This window comes from Hipposideros armiger, unplaced genomic scaffold (genome assembly GCF_001890085.2).
Source record: "Hipposideros armiger isolate ML-2016 unplaced genomic scaffold, ASM189008v1 scaffold_305, whole genome shotgun sequence".
NCBI lineage: Eukaryota > Metazoa > Chordata > Mammalia > Chiroptera > Hipposideridae > Hipposideros > Hipposideros armiger.
The window spans coordinates 1,217,390-1,245,387 of NW_017731655.1; the positions used below are offsets into that span (position 1 = coordinate 1,217,390).

Sequence of the window (27,998 nt, forward strand, 5' to 3'; positions counted from 1 at the left end):
TTACTGAAACTATATTTTATCAAAAAATGTATCTGCTAATTGTATTTTAGATATCAGATAATAGCATTTCTAGTAGCCCTGAGTATTAATACTAAATTGAACAAAAATTATGATAAAATTAGAGATATCAATTGTTGTGACATTTGGATTTTCTTCGCATTATCTAAGTTTTGGCAGATACTGGATTTTTATATATTTTTTAAATTGCCGTTTGAGCATTAGTTTAAAATTTGGGAAGTTATTAGATTCTGACTATTGAGCTTCATCTATGCCCAGAAGATCTTGAAGTGGTATTTAAATTAAATATAAAATTTAAGCAAATGCAATTCTTGATTCTTGAGTGTATCTGGGTTGCACACATGTGCACATATGCACGCACCTATGTTTTGAGACATTTAGGGAAATATGAATATAGACTGTATATAGTTATTTTAGCAATATTAAGTTCTTTGCATGTGATGATATTTTTGTAATTACGTAAGAGAAAATCCTTCTTAGGAAATACATACCAAAGTATATAGAGACAACTTTCTTGCTGCTTTTGATTTGAAATGTTCATAAATATTTAAAGTGGGAAGGGTAGGTAGAGGGAAAGCACACATGGCATAATATAAATATATAGTAAAAGATGTAAAGATGTAGACGATTTTTAATACTATTCTTTCCATTTTTTTTGTAGGTTTGAAAATTTTCATAATAAGACAAGGGAGACAACATATAATTTATTTAACAAGTTAACAGGATTAGTTAGTAGATGTAACCATTTCTTCTATAGGAAGTAGCCAAGTAGTGTTGCTAATAACTACTGAGCATTTCTAATCATTAACCAAATAGTTGCAAAAAAGGGCTAATAGTGGAAAAAAAGTTTTTGCTTTAAGGAATATTTGTGTGTATATTAAAGATCACCAAATCTCAATCCTTTCTCTACTTCTCTCTCATTTTTTTCCCTTTTTTCTGTTTTATTTTTAAAACATTAGCCTCTTTGTCTAAGCTTGCTGCTAATCAGAATAAGTCTTCATTTTCTCTGGCTTCCAATACTGAAAGTTGAGGCTACATTTGGATATCTCTAATGAATTAAACTGATCACTAAATCTTGAGTAACCTCAGGACTCTGTTTACCTAAACTAAAACAATCTATTATCAGAGATTTTCCAAAAAATATCAGGTTCATAATAGTCCTCTTTCCAAAAATGCTTTAATAGAGTGATTAAAAAGTAATAAAATGGACAAATTTGAAGCTTACTTATCACCTTCTCCTCCAGTAATAGTATTTTGGACCAAAACATCGGCAAGGAAAACTGCAGGGAAGATTTGAGATTTTACTCTCCTAACTGAATAATTATAATTAGTTAAGTTGTCTATATAGTTCTTTTGTGTAAAGTTTGAGATAATTTGGAAGTAAAGAAGGTAATGCTATCTAAGCCATAAGAATTCTTGATGTTTGCTTTGACATGAATTGTTATGAAAGTGATGAAACTGCATAACACGTTTCTAGTAATCATATGCTAATTCATAGGTACTGCAAAAGAGTAAAACTGCGTTTCTTGTGTTGCATTTCTCTCCAGAGGGAGGGCAAGTGGTTATTCCTTGAAGGAAGTAGATGCTTAAATTTAATTTTATGGATGGCGTGTTTAACATTCAGTTGCACAATTGTACAAAAAAAAAGAGAGCTCCCATATGTTCATTCTCTCTTTAAAAAGGATTCCACAATTTACTTCCAATGTGCTTGCAAAAAAAGGCAAGGTAGCATATCCAGCTCATCAGCAAGGAGAAAAAAATATCAGAGATGACTGCTGTGAAACCAAGACTCTGTATTTGATTTTTTTGGGAGAAAGAGAATTATGTATATGGTTGCCACTCTTGCCCTTTGTCTCAGCAAGGGAAATAAAGAATTCAAATAGAAAAAACAAGGAGGAATTTTTTTTTAATCATGTCATTTTTTTACCCCCTCCCTTTCTGTGATTATGATGTAGGTAAAGTTGTTATTTTATGAAAGGCACCTCTGCAGCCGTCAGCTTTATCAGCCAAATTCCAAAGTTTTGATAGATGACTTATGAGAGCTGAGCTCTGGCTCAAGGAACTGACAGATGGATTTTACTTCCAAAAAAAGGTTGGAATAGATTCATGGAAATCACCCTGTAACTCTGATCTGACACACATGTCCTCAATATCCAGAAGCCAAATAGGGGCCAAACGATTCTTCTACATTTTTTATTGGCCCAGTACCAAGGAGGCACATTGATTCAGAAAAAATAAAAAAATAAAGCTTATCTAGTTTGCCTTTCTTTTCCTCTAACCTTGGAAGAATATAAAATGAAACCAAGTTATTAAAAATTCTAATTTCTAAAAATTCTAATTTCTAAATTTTACTTTTCCTATTCTCTCAGCTCTACTCAATGCTGTTATGTTTTCATTATTTTGCAAGATTTATGAATATCATCACAGAAAATAGCATTGTTATAAGCCTACATATCAGTTTGAACACCTGCTTTATATAAAATTAGATTAATTTTATTTATTTCAAGAGACAGATATTTAAAAAACATAATAATCATTGTTAGTATATATTGACATTGATCAATAATAGACTTGGTTTTACAATCAATTATAAAATTTAAACAGTTTTAAAATAATTTATAAAATAAATTAAATTATAAATATAAAATAAAAATAATTTATTAAAAAAACAGTTTTAAAAGTTAATTTTTTATTGAAAACAAGCTGTAAGTTCATAGTTAATGAAGACTTTCAGGATTAATACAGTGTATTATTATTATATACACAGTAACATACTACATATAATGACTAACTTTCATATGGCCAAGACAGACAGTATGTCATGTACTTTAGAGGAAAACAAGTTGAATCTGATATTTCTCCTGGCTTTAAAACACAATTGGGTTGGTACATAAAATACACAATAGCAGACAATATGTAGTAAATCCAATAAAAGAAATAAGGGGAGAAATCTGGAGTTTTAGGAGCAGAGATTCTGTAATTTGGAGAAGAGCTGAGATCATGGAAGATTCCATGAAGAAAATAACATTGAGGCCCACTTTGAGTGATGGGTGGGCTTTAAAGAAATAGGGTTGGAGGAGAAGAGACATCGAGGATGTGAACATGAAGAGAGCTGTACAACAGGAAAGATCTGGGGTAGATTCAGGAAAAATGTAATAAACCGTCTGGTTTCTCTGGAAATATGTCAGGGTATTATCAGAAGAGCATAAAAAATATTTTCTTATATAGATACTCCTTGGGGAGCTCATTCACTCTCATAGTTTAATCCCCTAAAATCCTTTAAATCCATCTCATTTTCTCCATCCCCACAGCCATGACTACTCTAGTTCTGGGCATTGTCATCATCAGTTTACTGACAGCGTCCTAACAGGTCTCTCGTCCAAAAGTTCGCCAGCCCCCATTCTGCACCTCACAGTCATGTGCTTATGAACAAATCTAATCATCACTTCACGATGAAGACCCTTCAGTTGCCTGCTCTGTCTTACGCAACCCTCATCTCTCTCTCCACTTTTCTCGTGCTTTTGGGGTAAGACCTCCCTGAATGTCTCTTTAATTCTTACAGAAAATAGTCTTTCTTGTTTTTTTTTTCTCCCTGGATTGTTGTGCCTGTCCCCAAAATTTCCCTTTTCCTTTTTTCAACAAGCAAGGTCTTCTTTATCCCTAATGTCTCAGTGTAAATATCAGTTCATTCAATCATGCAGTCGTTTACTCATAAATACTTAGTTGAGGAAGTACTTGTGTTCCAGGCACTGTATTCTTCCAAGAGACTTTCTATGATCTCCCAGACTGTATTGGGTGCCCTGACACATGAGCACCCTGTATTGTATTGGTCTGTACAGTGATCTGGCTTTTCCTTTCCAATTCAAATCCGTAAGAGTAGAAATGGCCTGGTTGAAAATTGAAACATAATAATTATTTGCTAAATAAATGTTTTAGATATCACCTTTATGTTGATGTATATGGTATAGATAACTCATGAATGGAGGTAATCAGTACAAATTTGATCAATAAATGAATAAATCCAAATGATTCTGTCTCTTAATCAACTTGGTTCTGCCAGATTTTCCTAATTTGAATGGTCTTTTCAATTTGTCTCACATAGTTTAAACTTTTGCAATAATAGTCTTGTAAAAAGTAATCAAATTATCTTTCCATTTTTCAATATGGTTTTGAATAGTCCTATAGAAATACTTATACTTATTTTTTAATTTTCCTTTTACTCTCAAATATGGTCAAAGAGACTCAGTCCAACCACTTGTACAATAAGGTTGACTGGGGACCCCACCCTTCAATTATGTTAGTTCTCTTTGTCCCCCCCCCCCCCCCCCCGATCCAATCCCCTGTTCAGGCCAGGAGTGCCACTTCTACCCTGAAGCTGTCCTGAACTTTCACAGTCTTGTTGAGTCCCATCTTTTTTAAAAATTAAAAACAAAACAAAATAAACAAACAAAAAACCCTGTTTTTACACTACACTTTTTTTTCAAAAATACAGAAAAATAAAACAAAGACATTAAAAATGCCCATGATTGGGCCAGCTGAGTGGCTCAGTTGGTTAAGAGCTCGCTCAAGAGTGTGAGCTCTGAGCAACAGTGGTTCGAGTCTTGGCCTGAGCTGAGTTGCTGCTGAGCTGCCGACAGGTGGCAGGATGGCTCAGCTAAAAATAAAAAAATAAAAAATAAAAATGCCCATGACTTAATACTAACCAAATTTATTCAGTTAACGTTTTTTAAATTTATTTTTTTCAGCTATGTTGAGGTATAATTGACAAATTAAATTATAAGATATTTAAAGTGTACAAGATGATGATTTGACATACATACTAGTATATCTTGTGAAAGTATTTCCCCTACAGAGTTAAAGGCTAGATATCCTTTTTTAAGGCTGAATTATATTCATATATGTAACATATCGGGGTGCCAAAAAATGTATACACAGACTTGTTTCATCTTTTGTTATCAGTATATATTGAGTATTACAATTTTAATACAGTTTTCCCTTTCTTGAAATGTGTATATGTTTTTTTGGCACCCTCTGTATGTCTCATATTTTCTTTATCCATTCATCTGTCAACAGATGCTTAGGTTCTATTCATACCATAGCTATTGTAAATAAGGCTGCAAAGAACCAGAAGTACAGGTATCTCTCAGAGATGATGATTTCATTAGCTTGAAATATACATCCAGAAGTCGGATTGCTGAATCATATCATACTTCTGTTTCTAATTTCTTGAGGAAACTCCATTCTGCTTTCTGTAGTAGTTACACCAGTTTACATTCCTACCATCAGTGTGCAAGGGTTCTCTTTTCTATGCAGCCTCTCCAGCATTTATGATCTCTTGTCATTTTGATAATAGGCATCCTAACAGGTGTAAGTTGACATTCCATTGTGGTTTTTGTTTGCATTCCCCTAATATTTAAAGATGTTGAGCATCTTTTCCTATACCTATTGGCCATTTTTATGTCTTCTTTGGAGAAATGTCTACTTAGATTCTCTGTCCATTTTTTTAGATGGGTTATTTGTTTGTTTTTCTATTGAGTTCTATGAGTCCCTTATATATTTTGAATATTAACCCTAATCAGATATGTAGTTTACAAGTTTTTTCTTCCATTCCATAGGTTGCATTTCATTTTGTCGATGGTTTCCTTTGCTGCGAAGATTTTTAGTTTGTTGTAGTCCCACTTGCTTATTTTTCTTTTGTTGCCTTTCCTTTTGGCGTCAAATAAAAATAACCCTTGCCAAGACCAATGCCAAGGAGCTTACCCCCTATGTTTTCTTCTAGGGATGTTAATGGTTTCAGCTCTTACATTCAAGTCTTTAATGTATTTTGTGTTGATTTCTGTGTATGGTGTAAGATAGGGGTTCAGTTTCATTTGTTTCATTTCATTTCATGTGGCAATCCAGTCTTCCCAAAACCATTTATTGAAGAGGTTGGCTTTTCCCCATTTATATTATTGGCTCCTTTGTTGTAAGTCAGTTGACCTTATATACATAGGTTTATTTCTGAGCTTTCCTGTTTTATTGATCTATATGCCAATACTGTTTTTATGCCAGCACTGTTTTGATTGCTATAGCTTTGTAATATAGTTTGAAATAGGAAACATAATGACTCCAGCATTGTTCTTCTTAAAAATGTTTCTTGTTTTACTATTTTGGAAGTTATATTCTTCAGTTCTTTTGGTGGTTAGTCCTACATTTTGATGTTCTTAGTTTATTTAATAGCTCTTTAAATCTAATACCGCTATTTCCAATGTTATTATTGTCTAGTAATTAATTCTAACTATTTTTTAGCCTCCTACTTATTATTATTGATTAATATTGTTCAATTTATTATAAATAAATTAATGTTTACTTGCTTTCCCAAAGTCTTTTCCCTGCCTTGTTGGTCTTTTCTTTTTAAATTGCTTCCCATATTTCTTTCTTGCTTTAATTTCATTCTTCCTGAAGTATAAACTATACATTATTCTGTGACTTTTTTATAATAGTCTGTGATTATTAAACTGATTTTTCTTTATCTGAAGATGCTTTCACTTTACCTTCAATCTTAAATGACAGGTTAGCTGGAATAATTCTAAAGGTTGACACTTGATATTTAAAGAGATTTATTGAGATTTAGAGATATTTTATTGCTGTTTAACTAAAAGTCTGATATATTTTATTTATATTTTTCCTTTTAACCTAATACATCTTATGTTTCTGGTTCCCTTTAAGACTTATCTCCATGTCTTTAGTCTTTTGCAGTTTCACTAAGATACATACAGTTTGTTTCTTTTTAACTTTCTTCTTCATTTTGGTTTTTCATTTGAGGGATACCACTTTGTTTCCTTCACTTCTGAAATATTATCAGCCATTACTACTTCTAATGTCAACTCCCCACCATTCTTTTCATTTCCTCTTTTTTGAACCAAAGTGAGATGCATGCTGAATTTCACATTCTTCCATGTCTCCTACTCTCTTTCATATTTTTTTTATAACTCTTTCTGTGGCATTTCTATCTTCCAGTTTCCTAATTGTATTTTCTTCTGTGTATAATCTGTTTTTTAACCAGCTCATTAGATTTTTAAATTCAATAACTATATTTAGTTTTAGATGTTTTCATTTAGTTTATGTTTAAATTTACATGCTATTTTTCTTAGTCTTTTTTTGTTCCACATTATATCTATTGTTTTTTATCTCTTTTAATTTTACAAAAAGAGTCTTACTATATACTATCCTTTCAGCTTCTCCACTACTTGTTATATTTGTGTTGTAAATTCTCCATTCATTGCATGTATTAAAATCTTTCTCAGGATGTTTTTTTCTCCTTTTTTTTAGTGTGTGCGTGTGTGTGTGTGTGCGTGCACACACGTGTGCATTTACGTTTTTACTATCAGCTCTTTCTCACTCGAGATCTCTGTATTCCTGGGCTTCTTCTCATGTGCTGTGGCATATGAAAGCATCTGTATAGTATTCAACATTTCTGTCTCTGAGGGCCCCAGCTATTTCATGTTATAGATTCAATTTTATGTTATTTCTCGTCTTTGGACCTCTGAGCCACAGTCACTTGTAGAACAGATTTGGCTTTTCATTTTCTCACAGAACACTTTCCTTTCACTCCCATCTGTAGCATATGGTAAACTAATAGCTTCCTTGCCTCTTTCCTTGGCCAGTGTTTGCTTTTCTAGAACCTTTTCACAAATTGGGCCTCGTTTAGGGGATTATCATTTCCCCTTACCACAACTCTCACAGATTAAAGGCTACATTTTGTAGCTCTAATGGCTCAACTGGAGCATTAAAACTCCAACTCAAGCTTTGTATTCCCTCTCTCTCCTGCTCTTTCCCTCTCAACATCTAGCATTTCCTTTCTTTCTTTTAAAGATAAGGTATATATTAGGTTTTCATAGGGTGCATTTATCCAGAATGCCAATGTATTTGTAGCTGTAGAGCATTCTGTATCCGTGTAATCTGTCACTCTACAGGAAGTCCTAGCCTCTTTGACAATAAATATTATATATTCTTCATATATATGTACGTATATATATACATATATACGTACATATATAATTCTCTCTATATATTTTTTCTTTATATATAAAATGTTATTTACATATTCTTTTCTTTATATGTAATTATGTATCATTTTATAGCTTATTTTATATTATCTGGCACTTTGGTTCTAGCACATATCTAGGGATATAAGGCATGCTCAATGGGTATGTGTTAATGTGTTGATCCTGGAGCTTCCAACTCTGTCATATAATAAGCGATTCTTACTTTTATGTTTTGTATTTTACATAAAAAAATGAACCAAAACAATAATAAACAATTTAACCTGGCATATTCTGAATCCAATATGAAATTTGATCAAACAGAGTTTTTTAATACGGTAACAGACTTTTCTATCATTAAAAATGTATTATTTAATCTTATTATTACTACTATTTGTAGATAATACAGAAAGAATTTCTCTCAAAAGATTTAGCTTATCCTTTTACTGTAAAAGTGTAAGTTAATTGGTATGATGTGAAAATCAAGGCTTCTGCAATTTTCTGTTACTCACAAGTATATCCTTTTCTGACTATAGTTGAAAAGTAAAGAAGTCCCATAAAATCATATCCATGGAGAAAGTGTAGTTTTCTAACTCCATTTAACATTTCCCCAAGAGAGCAGGCAATCCCTTCATGGACTTGAACAGAGATGGAGTTTGATCACAAAGCCATGAATTCTCTCTGATTGCTATTTGGCCTGAAGTTTTACTGGAAGCATCACCATCCTAGTTAGACTGTTTTCCAGCTTTTCAATGTGCTAGAGTATGATTGTATTATGTGTTGACCCTGATTTATGTTGAAAACCCAGAAACATTTTTTCCAGAAGTGCTTTGTGTATGTGTGAGCCTTTGAGGCCTGGCCCCATCTGAGGGATGACTGGCTCACCTCAGTGTACTGTTCATTTATTCAGATGCTTGGACTCTAAAGGAGGAATCTTTAAATATCCAGTGGTAGTTCAGTGAAATAAATATTGTGAAGCAGATATGGGTTATTTAAAATGTATCACTATGATGTAATATGTCAATGCTCAATTATACCTTTGCATGCACCTTAAAAAGTTCTGTCTCGAGAGAAAAACTGATTGTCATAATACTGCATTTCAATTAAACCCACATCCTAGGCATTCTGAGTTCCAAATTCCTGAAACCCTCAAGTTAATGTGTTCCATGTTGCGGGGTTAATTTACATAACGCTCTGGAGCTTCTGCTGCACTGTTTCAAATCTTGGTAGCTTTGATATTCTCCACAGTGCTGTACACAAATATTATAAGCTAGTTTTCACAGAGAAAAGTTATGATTATAAGCAGGAATTAGTTGTATACAGTGATCGCTAACTATATTGTACCAGAACATTACACAGACCCCTTTATTTCTGAACCTCATTTTGCAGTCCCTATAAAACACATCTGTTCCACTGTGTGTGTTTCGAAAATGAAATGTTCTAATACCATTCCGACTGACCTGGCCACCAAACTCATGTGGGAGATATCTGGTCCACAACCCAAGTTGTACTGAGTCTTCAGGTCTTAGGGGAGCTTGCAACACTTCACCACAGCAAAGAAAAAAAAGAAAGAGAAAAAAGACAAAAAATTAACATTTTTAAATGTGTGTGCTTTCTTCTGATAAGAGCATAGAAAATTTCAAATATCGTGCAGTTTAGTCAATATTCATCTCTGTGGAATTTTCAAGGGTCACAGAGGTCATCTCATTCCAGAACTCTGTGAAGTTTCTCTCCATAACTCCTGCTTCTTCCCAAGGGGACTCCTTGTACCAAATACTCTGTGATGGGCCAGTTTATTGCAAAGGGTCATAATTAGGTGAAGAAAAAGTATAGCATTCAAATCTAAAAGTAGCTTACTTATAATAGAATATCTTGATACATCACATTTTGGTAACAAAATTTATATTGGATTTATTTATTTAAATGTTTGAAATATAACTGCTGCCTGCATAGGTCTTAAAGGAACATTGCTGTCGAAGATGCAGTTAGAAATAGCAACGGACACAAAAAGCTGAGGACAGTTCAGACATTTTAAAACAAAACATTGATGTCAAAGAAGATAAACTAAATATTCTCCTATATGCCAAGATAAAGTGAAGTGACATCCTATGTGCATGTAAGCTACTCTCAGAATTTGGGACTTACTTCTAATTCCACGATACACTCCACTATCTCAAATGACTCTTCATAAAATTCAAGACATCCATTTAACATGAACTAGAGCAATAGAGTCTCAATATTACAAATAAAAAGAGTAAACTCTATAGATCTGCAAAAACAAATTAGAACTCTTCGTTTCTTTTCTGTTCTGCTCTGTTTGTTTGTTTGTTGCTAAATTTTGCTACTTCACCTAAAGGCAAGATCTGTTTAAATTGTCAGACACCTAGACATCTACATGGAGACTTTCCTTTGGCTGCTTTCCTCAGTCTGGCACAGTGGTTATCAAACTTGAGTGTATGAAAGAATTACTCTAAAGGGTTTGTATACACAAAACCATGTGTATTATACTATAGGGGTTATTTAAGGGATTTTCTAGGGTAATTTAATTCTGGGCAACTATTGTCGCATGTGCTAACTTCAGAAGCTAACCAAGGAGGTTCTACTTGCCCTTACTTAGGAGAATTATTAACACATTTCCCCAGAATCCATAAAATATACCTTTTGACATAATTATAAACACATTTTCAGCTACAAGAACACTTGCTAAGAACTCAGACTGTACTATAGTATAATTTTTCCCTTATTCAATATTTTCTATTGGTTATGAGTTTCCCCAGATTTTTTACAATATAATAATCGTTTTTAAGTATTCTAGTGATAATCTTTTTCTCCCTCCCTCTCTGTCTTCTTTTTCACCAGAGAGAAAAATAACCTGCAATTATTGGACTAGAATTATGGACTAGATAAAAAACAATTTTGAAGGTTTTGTTTGTGATTCGATCTAGACAATACATTCCTGGCTAAACTATATTTCTTTTCCTCCCCAGCTTTTGAGGTAAAGTTATATTTCTTGAACTATAAACACAAACAGGCAAAATAGTTTCCCTCTGAAATTTCTGTTGTCCTAAAAACTCATTATTATTTACTAATAATTGTCAAATTTTTTCATTGCTTGTTTTTATGGTAGCATATGCCTCTGTAAAGTTTTATAAGAATCATTGCTGCTTCCACTTGTCTGTACCTTTTGAGTGATGCCTGCTAAGTTATTTCAAAGATGAACCTAGTATGTTTTTACTTTTAAAATTTCAGGCAGGAGAGTGCCAGGAGGCTAGCTTATGTCCAAGGAGAGGATTAGAGATCTTGATATCTAGAAATGAATGATTTGAGAATCCATCTCTCCCATCCTTTGGCAGTCTATACATGCACTCCACATGCCTGGAGAATGATTTCTTAAAAGATTTTTCCCCTGTCATTTTCTCTGTTCTTTCAATTACCTTATTGTGCTAGTAAAGAGGACAAGATGAAGTATTTCTGATGCATTATTTTTATTACAAACGTAATTATTTCTGGGAGTTATCTTGGGAACTGTCTGCCATTATAGTACTACTGTGTTGGACAATTTATTATCTTCAGACAATAGAACTGAGACTAGACTTTAGTGATGTTCTCTTTCTACTTTGTCATTAGACAGCAAAAGAAACTGACACCTGAGAAAATAAAATGACTCAACCATTTCATGACAGAAAGGACGAGAAACCAGGTTCCAGGGCTCTCAGCCAGTGTTTATTCCAGGGCACCAAACTTTGGAATCTTGATGACTTTCTTTTTTAATTTTTTTTGTTGAGGAAGAGCCATGGTCATGATTACACATTGTTTTCATGCTAGCTACAATGGCATAGTTGATTTTATCACTTACTCAAATAATGTAAGAATCTTATAAGGTAGCTGTGATAGATAGGATTTATTTCACAAATAAGCTAAGTTACTGGGAAGTTTAACATAACTCTGTGATTAACCTCATTTTTATAAAACATTTTTTCTTTTATATTTTATTTATTTTAATTTAAGTTTATTGGGGTGACAATTGTTAGTAAATTTACATATGTTTCAGATGTACAATTCTGTAATACATCATCTATATATCACATTGTGTGTTCACCACCCAGAGTCAGTTCTCCTTCCATCACCATATATTTGATCCCTTTTACCCTCATCTACCATCCCCCATCCTCCTTACCCTCTGGTAACCACTAAACAATTGTCTATATCTATGAGTTTTTGTTTCTTCATTTGTTTGTCTTATTCTTTTGTTGTTTTCTTTTATATTTAACCACAATATTGTGAAGATATTTCTACAAAGATTTAGAAATAAAATTATACAAAAATACCAGCCTTTAATAGATATATTTATGAAAACTGTAGATATAAACTCTATGAATTCAGGGACTAGATTGCTCACAGTTGGGTTCTGTCAGCAGTGAAATGCCTTGCATAAAACAAGAGTGCAATACATATTTGTATGAGTATAATCTAATCTAATATGGGCTGTCTTGACTGAGCTTTGCTTAATGCATATCTTTTTATATTTGTCAAAGAATATTTCAAGGAAAATGACTAATAGAGAATTATCTTTTATTTATTATAGAATTTTTGAGGACTATATTTTCCATTATATTGCTCAGGATCTCCCTGGAATAACATCTGTGTAAAACTAATTTTTGAAGTAATTTGAGATATGAATAGGAAGTTTAATGTAATGTGAAATATCAAAACAATAGTTTAGTAATAGGGGTGGGAGAGTGATTCATTAGGAGTTATTTTTTTCATATTTTTTGTGTCATAAATAGAGAATTAAAATAAAAATCACTTTAGAGCCCTAAAAAATATACTGGCATTATAAAAACTAATCAAGAACACTAAACTCCATGTTCTTACAGATTGAGGTACAAAATGGAAATATTTCAAACAACAATCTATCTATAATTGTGCTTACCTACTAAAATTTTACCCTACTTTGTAGGAGACTTATTCCCAGCAATAATTATTTATACACAGCTTTAAAAGTGTCCTTTTGACATGTGACCATCAACGAGAAAGAACTGGCATTGCTAAAATCTCTTATGTTCTAAATTCTACATATAATTCATGAATCCTTATCTGTCACGCTCGTTTTTCACTTTTGTTCATTGCATCTTTTTAGCAAGAAAAATAGTAAATTTCAATAGTGTATCTTATGTGTTTAGAGTACTTTACAATGTAAAAACATTGAGTCACTATTTATCATAATCTTGTGAAAAAAAAATAAGGACGATATTAGTCCCATTTTATAGAGGCAGAAACAAATTCTAAGTAGCCTCCTGAGGCAAAACAATTTGTATTGTGTTGGGATAACTTAATCCTCTTACGTCTTTCCCAGAATTCTGGTTTGACTGAGGTCACTTTATGTCCAAAATTAATTACGAAGTATATGTGATTTATCACTCTTTGTCTATTCATTAATTTACAGGTGATATTCATATCTCCTATCAATTGCTTTGATTTTGAATTGTTAGTTGATCACTTTACCAAAACTATTTTTCTAGAACAACTTGAAAAATATTCCCTGTGCTGCATTAATTTAGTAAGACTTGTTCTTTGAAAGAGTCCATTTAAAAACCCATATCAAACAATATATACCACTGTCTTAGAGGAAAGGACATCATGGTAAAAACAGTAGATATAGTGAAGAAAATTGGAATAGTCATAGATCATTTTTGTGAATCACTGATGCAAAAATAAATGAGAATCTTAAGGTATAAATTAAATGCAGTTTTGTTCTTGGTGACAGGGAATCACTTTGTTATACAAAAAATTGAATGGTCACCTAGAAATATAGATTACTGAAGCTCCAATTCGGTTCTCGCAATGTTTATATAGATTTTTAGTCTAATATGTCAAATATAGAAAACATTAAAAATAATAAATCTGCATTTATGACCTAGAAGCATAAATGAGTCATTTAAATTAGTTTTCAAATACCAGGTCCAACAAATACACACACACACACATATATATTTAGCAGAGAAAATTTGTCTTACTTAGAATACATATCAACATCTTCTCTAGCTTTCTGGACCTGATATTAATATAAAGAGAGAACCTCATATAATATCATATGAATATATTTTCTTGGATATTTTATATATATATAAAGAGTTAAAATAGTATTTTAAAATATATGTGAGTGAAAAGAAAAATTTACTGTAATGCAAATGGGTAATGCAACATCTGATTGTTTTTTGCTTGGGTTGTGGGAAAAATTAAGACAGCGTGTGAATTGTGTACATTTTGATCTCATTGTTTCATAATGATAAAAAGATATATATTCTTACCCCTGAAATGTGGAAATTTCATTTTTTCAATTCTCTCTGTATAATTTGAGCTCTTTCCCAGAAATACATTAGATCACGTTTTCTTTAATAATCTTTGCTTTCATATTAAAGCCATTATTATTATTATCAGCGGCAGCAGAAGCAGCATCATTTGGAGCAAAGGAGATATAGGGTGTTGGTACAGACTCACACCTTTTTTACAGCTTAAAACCTAGAAAATATGCTCTGTGAATGTTTGTAGTGTTTATGTAATCAGTACCTACATTGCCAAGGATTATTGAAAACAGCTGGGTGCCTGCTGCCTGCCCCCACCCTTAGTTGGAACTGTTGCCAGAACAGGTAGTCAAAAATGGAAAGTACGGGGAAAATTCAGGCATCTGTGGCGTCTCTCAGGAAAGCAGCTGTGGCTTCCTTAGGAAGCAGTCATTGTTTCCCATCAGCCAAGACTCTGTATACCCTTGGGTCCAGTTCTGGCATAGCTGGCCTAGTAGGATGCAGTTTATGACTTAGGACTTACGCGAGAAACCGTTTGGGCAGTCCCATCTCTGGCAGAACATTGAAAGAAATCCCTCAATATGCAAGCCATATGTGGGCTGTTGGCGTTCTATTGAGCCTACTCTGGGAAGGTTCCCTTTTACTGGAGCTCTAATCATCCCTTTGACACAAGCAAAAACAGTACAAAGGGACCTTTTCAAAACATATCTTTCCAAGATATACTGTCCTGTTTTTAAAACCAGACATCACTATTATTTCTGTAAACATGGTATTTTTTTTCCTAGAAATGAACTCATTTTTTAAGAGACTTGTTTTGTTTCCTAGATAGCAGGCAAGTACAAAGGATTTTTTTAACAGCACACTAAATATCCTGGATTAGCCATATTGAATGGTATTCTGCATTTGTAAACATATGCTCTTCCAGATATAAATTTTTGTATAGCAAGTGTTAAAAATTGTTATCCATGTGAGATGACCTAAGCTCTTGATTCATGTCAGAGATACTCTAGGAGCCTACTTTTGCTGTGTAAGATACACAGAAAATCAGTATGCTATTGTGATGGTATTATTTGGCAGGGACTGACACTCATTGACCATGAAAATGGCATTTTGGTAGATTAGGACTCAATAGTTTTCTTGACAATTTTAGTTGAAACAAAGCTCTGATTTTATAATGTAAAAGCTCTAAACTTCTGTAGTCAAAAATAAAAGTGTATTAGAAGTTATAGTCCCTTTAATTTCGGATTAAGTATCATGTTTTTTATTATTACAAAGAGTCCTGTTAGAACATTTAAGGCCAGAATTAATCCAGCCACATTTTATTCAAAAATCTTCAGTTTCAAAACATACCAAATTTTGTGCCAAGATTAGGCATACTCGGGAAAATTAAATGATATTTTATTTCTAGTTGTAGCCAGAACTTATTTGCAGAAATATGAAGGTTAAAAAAAGAAATTTAGCTAATGAATTTTAAAATTTACTGAATTATTTCATACATCAAAAACAAAGTGCAGTGATAGTTTTTGGGGCAAGGGTTAGGTTATTTTCAATCACTTGCTCATTGCTAATTTTAATACATAAAAATGTCTCAGCACAGAGTCAAACTAGATAATGTTCATGAAGTGCCTTCTTATATTTTCTACTCTTGCCTAATCCCTAACTTTATAAAAACTATAACAGGCTTTCCTTAAAATGTTTAATTGCTCTCACATCCATGAAAAGTAAAGAATGTGAGGTTCCATAGTAAATGCAAGAGGAAGATTCTGAGTGTAAAAACATTCTTTCCATAGTTTACATCTTTCCTAAGATATTTTTTCCAACAAGAATGGTCAACAGTAACCCTAATATTCATTCTGACGAATGACATTTGGCTGTCTATTAAATTGACCTTATTACAACTTTCTCTCCATTTCTCCATATTGTTTTCTCTCCTATAGTTAAAAAAAAAAGTTCTAAAAAATTAAGATTTTTTATGCCTTCTATGGCATTAAGAGCTTGGACAATTAGAAAAATATAAAGTCAGTCTTTAGTTTTGACAAGGCACATATTCTGATCATCTAATGGCTATAAATAATATTTAATCAGCTTTGATTATCTCTTTAATTTTCCTCTATTTGTTAATTGTGATAAGTTAGCTATTCTTTGTACCTGTCCTTCATACAAGCTTCAAACTAAAAGGATTAAAAATAATAATAATCTGTGAAAAACTAAGAAGAAAGCCTGGATAAATATGGAGGGTATATGTATTAAAATATTTAGAAATTTTCCAGGAAATCAATATAAATCTAAGATGCACCATTGTAAGGTCATATGTCTATAAAGACACTGTATCCATAACATTGAATTCAAATATGAAAAACTCACAGATGTTTTTGTGAAATGTAGTGTCTACGTGTATTTTCACTTTATGCTAATTATGTTCTATACAATTTCCACCAGATGGGTTTGCATGCACAGTAGCTGATTCATGCCAACTGTCTTCAAGTACATTCTCTGGATTGTAGATAGGTTTTAGAGACCTATAGGTGATCTCAGATCTTCTTATTAACATTTATTGTTTTCAAATGTTATTGTGATAGCTCAAATGTGGTATGGATGAAAAATAGTATATTCTATAGGAGTATTGTTGAAAAGGATATACACACTTTTGAGCAGTTTAGACTTTTAGAAATAAATAGATTGTTGTGTGTAATAAGAAATAATGATTTCTGGGAAACTGAAGAAATGGTTGCAATAAAGTTTCTGATGTGTTTTCTAAATTAACCGAGTACCGTATTTCCCCACATATAAGATGCACCCTTTTTTGAAAAATTTGGGGTCTAAAAACTGGGTGCGTCTTGTACAGTGGTTGTAGATTTTTTTTACTTGCACTGCACACTTTTATCGCATTTGTTTTTGTGCTCCTACAACCACTTTATAAGAGGCACCCAGTTTTTAGACCCCAAATTTTTCAAAAAAGGATGCGTCTTATACACGGGGAAATACAGTACTTTTTCAGTAAAATTATGAGGGTCCTTTGCTCCCAATGAGTAGTGACATAGTGAATATCTGATTTTTCAGGTTTCAGAGTACTTAAAAACTTTGTTCTAATGTTTATTTTGTGCTTATTTTCTTTAAAATACATAATTGTGGTATGTTTAGTTTATTCTCTATTTGAAAAAGTAACAGAAGATACTTAATGATTAAGAAAAATATATATTCTCTTCAAATAAGCATTGCTATCACATGGGTATTCACATAAACTGTCTATAATTTTATATTGTTTTTCCTTAGTGAAGAACTTTAATGTATATATATTTTCAAACTAATGTAAAAAATAATGTTTTTATTTTAAGTCTATATAGTAATAAATCTTTTTAAGACCACATATTAAACATACTGTATTACCCCATGTATAAGACATACCTTTTTTCAAAAAATTTGGGGTCTAAAAACTGGGTGCATCTTATACAGTGGTTGTAGTTTTTTTACTTGCATTTTCTGGGGTTTTTTGTGCTTGTTTTTGTGCTCATTGTTGTAGATTTTTTTACTTGCATTTCCCGCTTTTTCACGCTTATTGTCTTTGCGTTCATTGTTTCGCACTTGTTACCGGTATATTACAGTAGGTTACATTTTGCCACATTCGGCCCAGAAATGGCTCAGAAAAGATTTTCGTACAGTGCTGAATTCAAGTTAAAAGTGATCCAGTTTGCAAAAGTGAATGGAAATCGTGCTGCTGAACGTAAGTTTGGTCCTCCTCCAACTGAGAAAACAATCTGAGACTGGCTACGGGAAGAAGAAACCCTACTGAAAACGCCACGGCAGAAGAAGGCCATGAGAGGCAAGTCAGCAAAATGGCCAAATTTAGAGAGGGAATTGAAGGTATGGATTGAAGAGCAAAGGCATTTGGAATTCCTGTGTCCACAAAGATAGTTCAGCACGAGGCAAGAATTGCTGATGAAAATGAAGTTATGTGATACATGTTTTTCAAATTTCAGGCCCCAAACTTAAGGTGCGTCTTATACATGGGGAAATACGGTAGCTGTGATTGTATCTGCTCTTGAACAGGGTATAGAAATAAACACAGAAGAGAGAACCAAAGACTTCCAAATAATAGGAGTCATGTCTGGAAATTATTTCTCTTAAGCCTTTTGTTTGTTTGTCTGCATATGACTAAGTATTTGGTGGCATATATAGGATATACTGGAAGTAAAATCAACAATTCTCAATATCTTTTGAGTTGGCATTTGTGAAATTGCGTTCTTGCAAAATTCTAAGGGAAAATATCTATTAGTACCTAATATCTTTCTGATGTTTTTATTTCAGAAGGACTTTCAGTACATTTGGCTCCAGTTTCTACTATAGTTCTGTTTGTGTTTATTTGTTCTTTTTCATTGATAGGAAATAGAGATATTTTGCAACAATTCAGTTTTGATCACTGTTTGCGTTCTTATCTATACAGCAGACAATGGTCATCTCTTAAAAAACAAAATATTATGTTAAAAATATATTTTTTCCTCCAAATAATTTCATAAAACTCTGTGTTTGATGTGTTTCCATTAGAATAAATTGCTGCTGTTATGGTTGTTATAGTTGCATTAAATAGGCAGTTAACTGGCATTTTGTAAACCTCATCAATGTCACAGAAATAATTTTTAGTTAAAAATATACTCTTCCATTTATAGACAAGGTATGATTTGTTAGGGATACAAAAAGGGACATCCATTTCAGGAATATTTACACAAGGGAGTGAGTGGTAATATGTGTTTAATTAGTTGAAAGTGACAAAAATGCTATTTCATATTTAAAGTATTCCAAGTTTCTCCCTTTGCAAGGTAGAATTTAGCAAGAAACTTTACCCATTATTTACAAAATTACTTAGTTTTCTAACTTGTATGTTCAATTTTTAGTGATTTAGTGTATATTATTATTTTGCCACTAAGAATAGGCATACAGTTAAGTGAGATATATCTCAATGGGTGTTTTCCATATCAATATTTGTAACAATAAATACATGTTTGGGAATCAAAGCAAATTTGAGCAATTTCAGAGATTTTATTTCTCTTGTGGGTAATTTTTTCAAGTACATTAAAGATTTAATTTTATTTGTAAGTTTATCTAATGGTTAAATGATTTCAGAAGTGTAGGGTGTTGCTAGCTAGTTCTAATGAAAACTGGACCACTGCTCAAGGTGATATTTGATTTTCTTTGTTCATTGGGTTATTTATTAATAATTATAGTAGGTGGGTTTAAACCAAGAGAGACAGCTATATACATAGGTGTGAGAACAATCCACTAGATTTGTAGTTTAAGGGATAGCATTTTGAGGAGATGCCACATACACACAAATACCTCTTCTTATACAATTCTCTCCTTTTAAGATTAAATAGTTGATATGCTGATAAGTAGAGCCATTTTTAATCATGCCTCTTAAAACACAGACATAACCTGCAGAGTAACACATCAGTTCCCACAGGTGTTGTATTGTGGATTAGTGGCTCAGATTAGCCACCTGCCAATTGATGAACATTTTAGAAAGGGGTGAAGGAAACGTGGAGAGCATCTGCATGGGCCAAAGTTCAGGCCTCAGAGTCAAGGGCCCTGGGAAGTCAAGGAAATCGCCTGAAGACCAAGGCCACTAATGATGTGTTAGCACAAGGAGCGCTTGACACCAAGAGTGAACTTCCTCTGTTTCATATTTTGAATCCAGCTGTTAAAATCATGGGATAGACTTGGGATAAAATAAGTGTTCATTGAGTTTCTACATATCTTGAAACATATCTGTAGATTAGAGAAAAATATTGCAAAAACCCACTATGGTTGTCATTTATTCTTCTACTAGCCTAATGACTAATTCTCCTATCTTCATTTAACAAATAATTGCTTGAGAAATGTGTTAATGAATGATCTAAAGTGATATATTTAATCTGATCAACTATAGAGGAGTACAATAAACAGTTTAATATGAAATCAAGAGAAAATTTGGACAAGGGAAAATGTAAAGTAGAATGCCTACAATAATCAAGTGGTTATATTGAGCCCATGTTGAATAATTTTGTAGTTTAAAATTATGTATGAAATGTGTAGTTAGATCATACAGACACACAGGCATATTCAAAATTATAAAAGCAAATCTGTTTTTCCTACTTATTTTCTAATGGAACAGGGTTACTATTTCAGAGTTATACACATTTTCAGAAAGACATATTCATTGTATATAATTTCTATGCCCCTGTGCCAATCTGGATTTCATTATATATATAAAAACTCCATTTATGCTTAAAATATTGATTTTGAAAAGGTCTCAGAAACCTACCATTTTCTGACTCAAAAATAACTAGGAAAGTGCAGGTGATGACTAAAAAAGAGGAAATGAATTCACTATTGATGTTCATATTCATTGAACTGACTTTCAAGGATGTGTGGTTAGATTTTCTGGGGGACACAAAGTAAATGAAAAACTTCATCTCAGCTCTGATATTTTGTAGTTTGCGATTTCTTGGTAAACCACACAAATCCTGAGTTCTCCTTGCCTTATCAGCAAACTGGTTACCAATCCTCCATGATTCCTCATGAGAATTAAACATCATAATCTTGTAAAGGTACCTAGGACAATGCCTAGCCTAAGCAAGGGTCTCACTGTGCATTAATTTAAATCTGAGTCTGACCCCATCTATTTGGAGGAATAACATATAGGGACCTAGCAAAAATAAACAGAGAAACCAAATAAAACTGCAAACTGTCCAACATTGCAAATTTTTTTTGGTAAGAAGCTAAAAGCATTTTAGAAAATTGGAAAAGACAAGATCTTTCTGTTTTAGTGAGGGATGGACCCTAGAGGAAGTAGCGCTTGATTGTGAAGTGGTGGGTTCTCTCTCAACAAAGGCATCAACTAGAATTCTAATCTTTTTCGCTCTCTTGTTATATCAGAAGTTCTTAATATTTCTAAGATCCCAAATGGAAGTGTGGATTAGCTAGGGAGTGGGGAATGGGAAAAGACAAGAATTATGACATACTCACAAAATTTTACATACAGTATTAGAGGTTTCACTGAAATCATTCGCCCTAAACTTCCCTCATGGAAATAATCCTTGTAAACCTAGACACTGGAATCAAAATCAATTAAAAACTTTTATTGCCAAATAAATTTCAGATTCTAGTACCTTGCACAACATAAGGTATCATTAGTTGTTCAATGAATATTATGGATCCAAATTAATCTATGTATCCAAATATTATAGATTTATCATCTCTGTGCCATTTGAAAGTTGCCTTCTAAGCTATCCCTCTGTCAATATTAACCCATCATCATAGACAAATGTAATACATTGCACAATCTAAGGCTTTCCACAAATACTCCCCAATCCGGGTATTATTTTACCTGGCACCATCATGAGAAATCCCATGAGGTCATTTTTCTTGAATTACAGTCAAAAGAAACAAAATCAAAACCAGACTTTAAATATATTATATTTGATTTCTGTAGTAACTCCAAAATGTTAATATTATTCTTGACTTCTGCTTCGGTATAACTGTTGATTTTATTTTGGGTATTTTTTTTTCATATATATTGTGGATGTCATAGGCAGAAAGGACTGCAGGGGTTGGAAGAAAACTATCAGACTGGCTAATGTAAACAATACTCGTTCTCTAGAAAGAACCAGAAGAGTCATATGAAACTGAACAACCTACCCATAAAATCTAAATATCAATGTTGAGGAGGGTTGTTGTTTTTTTTTTTTTTATGTTGTTTTCCATGTTCAGTCTTTAATAGAAAACTTACCACAGTTCAGGGTGTTTTCTGTGAATTAATGGCTGGCCTCAGTGAATGGCTTTGGCTTTGCTTCAGTCCATCACCCCAGAATGTTCCTCGTGCCTCCCTCTTATTACTTAAATGTGCTCCTTTGTATATTTTTATGGATCTTTCAGAAGTGGTGATCCTCTTCCAGGGGAAAGGCAACAGGTCATATTTAGTTTGGAGAGAAAGTTTGCACAATAAAAAAAATAAAAATAAAAAACTGTGGAAAACTCTTACATAGCTATCCCAGTAACCCCAGCGATTTGGGTATCACTCTTTTTTCATCATCACACTAATAACACCTAAAATGGAGGTCATGTAAGCAATCCTATAGCTTAATTTTGGTGTATAGGACATAGTAAGGAGAGGAGTTAGCGTAGCAAAGATCTGACTGTGTAAAGACTATGACTAGTACGTAGATTTTACCTCAAGAGAAGTAGACAATGTGTATTGTGGCATTATGGCATTTTGATTATGCATAATGAAAACTTTTGCAACCATGAATTCTTACTAAAGATAACTGTATAGTCCTTTCTATTAGGATCATTAGAAATCAAGAGTTTTATTTGGCTAATTTTGGGGGATTTATTGGGAATATGTGGTATTACTTAAAAGGGAAGAGGAAACTCAATAAACTCTTATGGCTGCTTATTATGACTTAGTTATACCTGCAATTTTATGGAGAATTTTGCTGTTATTTCTTTATAACTGATAAGATCAAAATACTGAGAAAATAAGTCAGGAGTAGTGTTAAGAATTTAATTCACATACTAGATCACATGGCCTAAGAGAAGCATTATTTTTTTTTTTAAGATTTTTATTGGGGAATTGGGGGATGGGAACAGTGCTGGGGAATTGGGGGAAGGGGAACAGACAAGTTGTTGTCGTTTTGTTCTTCAGTCTAGTTGTGGTGGGTGTTGCTTCACTGGCCCAAGTTGGCACCATCATTGCGCTCTTCCCCTGCGAGGCAGATCAGTCGCCAGCTTCTGGACGGCCACTCACAGTGGCTGCTGGCCGCTCACGCTGGCTGCTGGCTACACACGGTAGCCCATGGCAACCCACTGCCACAGGGGCTGCAGCCTATGCTGTGGCCGGCGACTCACAGCCGCCCAGCTCCAGGTTCAGCATCTTAGCTGTAGAGGGCAGTGTCACTGGCCCTCATATGTGGGATCTGAACCGGGGCCCTCTGGCGTCCCAAGCCAGCTATTAACCAACGCGCCACTCGGCCGTCCCCAAGAGAGGCATTATTTTTTAACAAGGTTTTTATTTCTCCTTCTCCAAAAGTTTCATAAACTATATAAATAATAAGATCATTTAATACAATACATACAACATGCAGTATGCCCAAATGGCAGAAGAGAGTTCTATTTCATTCAGTATCTAACTTACTTAGTCTCATCCCTATAAATGACTCAAATTTGTGAGAATTAAAAAAGAAAAAAGCCATAGAAACAAAACTTTTTACTCCCACTCTCATCTTCACATAATGTTTTTGAAGCTGGTTTGGCTAAATTCTATCAATGAACAACTGCTACATTCAATTTCAATTATTTAACTGTCTAAAATATTTATGTTTATTTTCTCCACATTGTTAACTTAGCTGCATGAAAGGATTGATTCCATTTTAATTGTTTTTCCTTTTTGTGTTTTATTTCTTCAGATTTTTTTTTCCATCTGCATTGCTTTCTGGGGAGTAAGAAGCATGAAACAACTTGCCTCTGGCCTTTGGAAATAACTTGCATTTGTACACAGTTCTTTTGTTTTAATTAGTTGTCTACAACCACAATATATTCCTACTGACTATAAAAAATAATTATCTTATACAGTAATTAGATGAGCCATTTATTTAATGAAAGATGAATATACTTATTTACTCTTGATTGCTTTCCACATTTACTATTTTCTATTAAAATTAAGTCAGTTGCAGTTACTTTCCTTTATTGCTCGGGTTGAAAACAGATTATTTCAAATATAATGATGTTATATCTACTGGTAGCATCGAAGCCAATGAGAAAAGGAAAGGAGAAAACTTAAAAACAGTAAAAAAGAATGAAGATTTCATGTGCATTGGTGTGACAACTTTTCTTTTCCTGTTTGCTGAAGTTGTGATTGTGTTCTGTGCCATTGAGTCAGCTCGACTCCTGGTGACCCTGTGAATGAATGATGTTCACAATGTTACACCTTCACCAGCCCTGCTCAGCAATGGGAGACTCAAGCCTAATGCTTCTTTCGTGGAGTCAGCCTATCTCACATTTGGTCTTCCTCTTTTCCTGCTGCCTTCTGTTTCCCAGCACTGCTGTCTTTTCCAAAATGCCCTGACTTGTCATGATGTAGGACAGCTTCAGTTTTGTTGTTTTTGCCTCCAGCGATGTTTCTGGCTTAATTTGCCCTAGGAACCACTTATTCATGTTTCTCCCTGCCCAGGGTATCTACAGAGTTCTCCTCTGACACCATATTTCAAATGAACCCTTTTTTTTCTTTCTTTTTTTCTTTTTTTATCAGTCTTCTTCACTGTCTACCTTTCACATCCATATCTAGTAATTGGGAATAAGAGGATGTGGATGATTTTAGCCTTGGTCTCTAATGAAACAGCTTTGCTCTTGATAGCTTTGACATAGCTTTGCTCTTTCATTGCTGTCCTTCTGAGTCTTAGCCTTCTCTTGATTTCTTGGCTTCAGTTCCCATTTGAATTGATGACTGAATCAAAGTAAGTAAAATCTTTAACGATTTCAGTGTCTTCACTGTCTATGTTAAAGTTGTGTATTTCTTCTGTAGTCATGACTTTTGTCTTGATGTTCAAGTGCAGTCCTGCTTTAGCACTTTCTTCTTTCACTTTCATCAGGAGTCATTTCTGATCATTGCTACTTTCTGCCAGTAAGATGGTGTTACCTGCATCTCTTAAGTTATTGATATTTCTTCCACCAATTTTCACTTCTCCCTTTTCTCTGAGTCTACCCTAGTTTTTCATATGATACATTCTGCGTACAGATTGAACGATAAGGAGATAAAATGCACCTTGTTTGACATCTTTGCTATATGAAACCATTCTGTTAAAATTGTACTTAAATACATATTTGTCATCATGAAAAATGTATTACATTAGTTGTTTACCTTATATTTACCTTAGAAAACAACATAACCTAAGGAGCTACATTACAGAAAAAGACATCACTAAAATGAAAATGAATAGCATTTGTCAGAATTAGTTTATTCAACAGATTAATTTGTGGTACGTATTTCTAATATGTTTGTTCAATTTGTTTGCAGATTTGGGAGCATGCAGTAATTCAGTGTTATTTGAAATTGTCCCAATAATGTTAATAAAACTCTGTAAACAAAATTACTCCAGTAAGTGTGTGTACAGTATTCATTGGAATTGTAAAAATCTGCCAAGTGTTTCAAAATGAGGGAACTGACAGAGATAAGCAGGGTAAGGTTCAAAGTTGGAAAGATTGAAAACAGTTGAATTTTTTTTCTTCCCTTCTTCCAATGTTTCTTAGATGTAAAGTTACAGTTTAAGTAATCAAAGTTATAAACACTGAATCAATTAATGCTGTCCTTCATTAAGCTTTGCCGATATTCATTGATAGGTTAAAGACATCCATCAGTTGGTTAACATCATTTAAAAAAATATGTTATTTAAGCTTAGAACACAGAAAAATATCGAACTCTTAAAAGAATCAGGTTGCAGGTATCTATGTGAACTCATGAGGCAGGATTATAACGCATTTATTTTTCAAACTGCAAAAAGCAGAGAAAGATTCAATTTTACATAATGGAAAAATTAACAAATTATCTCTCAAGCGTCAGAGGTAGGACTAGGCGTTGCTTCATTCATCTGTTTATACTTCTTAATTTAACACAGAATAGAGCAAATACTTAAGCCCGTAACAAACATTAAACCCTACTTTTGTCCCGACCAACAGTTCTTGCTGGGCTTTGCACATAATAGAATCATGTTAAAGCTGGGGTCCCTCTGCTGGCTTGAAATTGCTAAATTTTTAGCCTATAATTTCTGAATACCCATATTTATATCCTAAGGACTCTTTGGTCTATAGGTTCCATCCTTCAAGAATGATGAAGAGAAGAGAGGTTTCAAAAATCTCTAAAGTAGGCTTTTAGTACTACAGAATAGTTTAATGGTCTCCCCATGAGCATGTATAAATATTTACATAGGCTTGAGTATATGTGAATTTGTAGGAGTGGCCTCAAAATGAGTTTAATCATGGAAATAAATAATTCAAAAATGATAAAATGCTTTTATGGTAAAGTGTAGTTTTAAATAAACTCAAATTTACCCATTGTCTTTTTTTCCTCTCGGATACGCTTGCTGGTTATAAATGATTTTCTATTAGAAATGCAGACATTTTCAAGGTACAAATTTCCAGGCCTTTCAAAGTGGAAGTGATTCCCAGATAAGCAGTGTTCCCAGGTCCTGTGTGTGTTAACTGGAGGATTTAATTCCTCACCTTCAACCTCGCTAATTTTCCAGTCCAGTTTTCTCTTGCCAAGTACTAATACCTAATGACAGATCATATAACTATTATTAATGTTGTAAATTGATCTTGAGTGATGCCATGTAATTTATGGGTACCCTTACTGGAAGCACTTTAACTCTCTCATTCTCTCAAGAGGTAAAGCACTAAAAATAGGACTCATGAATTCCTCACCACTTCTAATGGAGAGGTGCAAGTTGACTTTGCAAATAATTGTAAAGATCCTCAGGTTCGCTAATCCACCATAGGGAAGGACAGAGAGAGGGAAGAAGGCAATTTTGTTTATTGAGTACTATTCATTAGCATTATTTCATTTAGTCTCTAAAATCCTGACAATTAAGTGCTGTTAATACCATTTTATAGAAGAGAACGCTGAGGCTAAAGAGGTTAAAAACCTTGCTCAGGGCTGTAATGCAAAATTGGTGGCCAAGATAAAAATTTAAACCTCTGAAGTTCAATATCAAAGTCTATGATGTTTCTCTATTCCATGATATCAGAGACCCAAGGCAAATCTTTTGAAGTATATAGGCATGAGAGTTTAAGTTCAGAGTATTTCCTATTCAATTTGATGCTCCAAGGTACAAAATAAAGCTCAGAGGATAAGTACTTCAGTTATAGGATGGATTCATTCACTGGGTGAATGGATACAGAACTTCTAATCTTTCTAAGACTGATAAGGCTCTAGGTTTATTTATAGAATTGCCATATGTCTAACATAAGTCCATTCCTGTGCTTGATTTGATTTGTTGGCATTGCCTATTACTTTAGCTCTATTTCTTATATCACTTTCCCTTTATCTTGTTCTTTCTAATTATTTTTGTTAACTGTAATTATCTCATGGCCATGATATTTAGCAATGTGTGGATCTGTAATTGTGTACCTGAAATTCAGTTAATCACCAAAGTCTATGAACTCTTGTTAAATTTAATATGACTAGCTTACATTATTGTGTATGTGACATTCTCAAATTTCACTTTACTAGGGGTATATAATTCTGTCATTCAGTGTGGAATCTGCAATAGAATTATTGAGTGGAGCTCTTTAAAGTAAGGCATACGTTATGATGGACAGAAATGTGACTTATCACGGAGAGCAGTGATAGGTAGAAAATGAGCCCCCTTTTTGATCCCCCCTCCTTTATTTATTTATTTATTTTTATATTTGTAGCTTCCAGAATCCCAAGGAAAGATTCCAAACACAGAGGCCAGTTTGGCTTTCAGAATCTTAAAACATTTTTCATGCCATGACTTTCAGCAGCACTATGAAAGCAGGCTGGACTCGATTTTAAGCCTGCCTCAGTAAAAGAATATTGAACAGAAAATGGTCCCTCTAGTGTTAGAGTATTTTTTTAATCTCAGTCCAGTCTGCCACCCTTTCT

The 27,998-nt window shown here is 33.4% G+C and overlaps 1 protein-coding gene across 2 annotated transcripts in view; it reads left to right on the forward strand.

Moving 5' to 3' along the window:
- AGMO (alkylglycerol monooxygenase) overlaps nucleotides 1-25,476 on the forward strand; it is a 329,212-nt gene extending 303,736 nt beyond the window's left edge. For both annotated transcript variants that reach the window (XM_019659889.1, XM_019659890.1), the window contains one exon: nucleotides 23,785-25,476. In XM_019659889.1, coding sequence (XP_019515434.1) covers nucleotides 23,785-23,859 — 75 coding nt within the window. In that variant the 3' untranslated portion in view covers nucleotides 23,860-25,476. The remainder of the gene's footprint in view (nucleotides 1-23,784) is intronic.
- The last annotated feature ends 2,522 nt before the right edge of the window (nucleotides 25,477-27,998 follow it).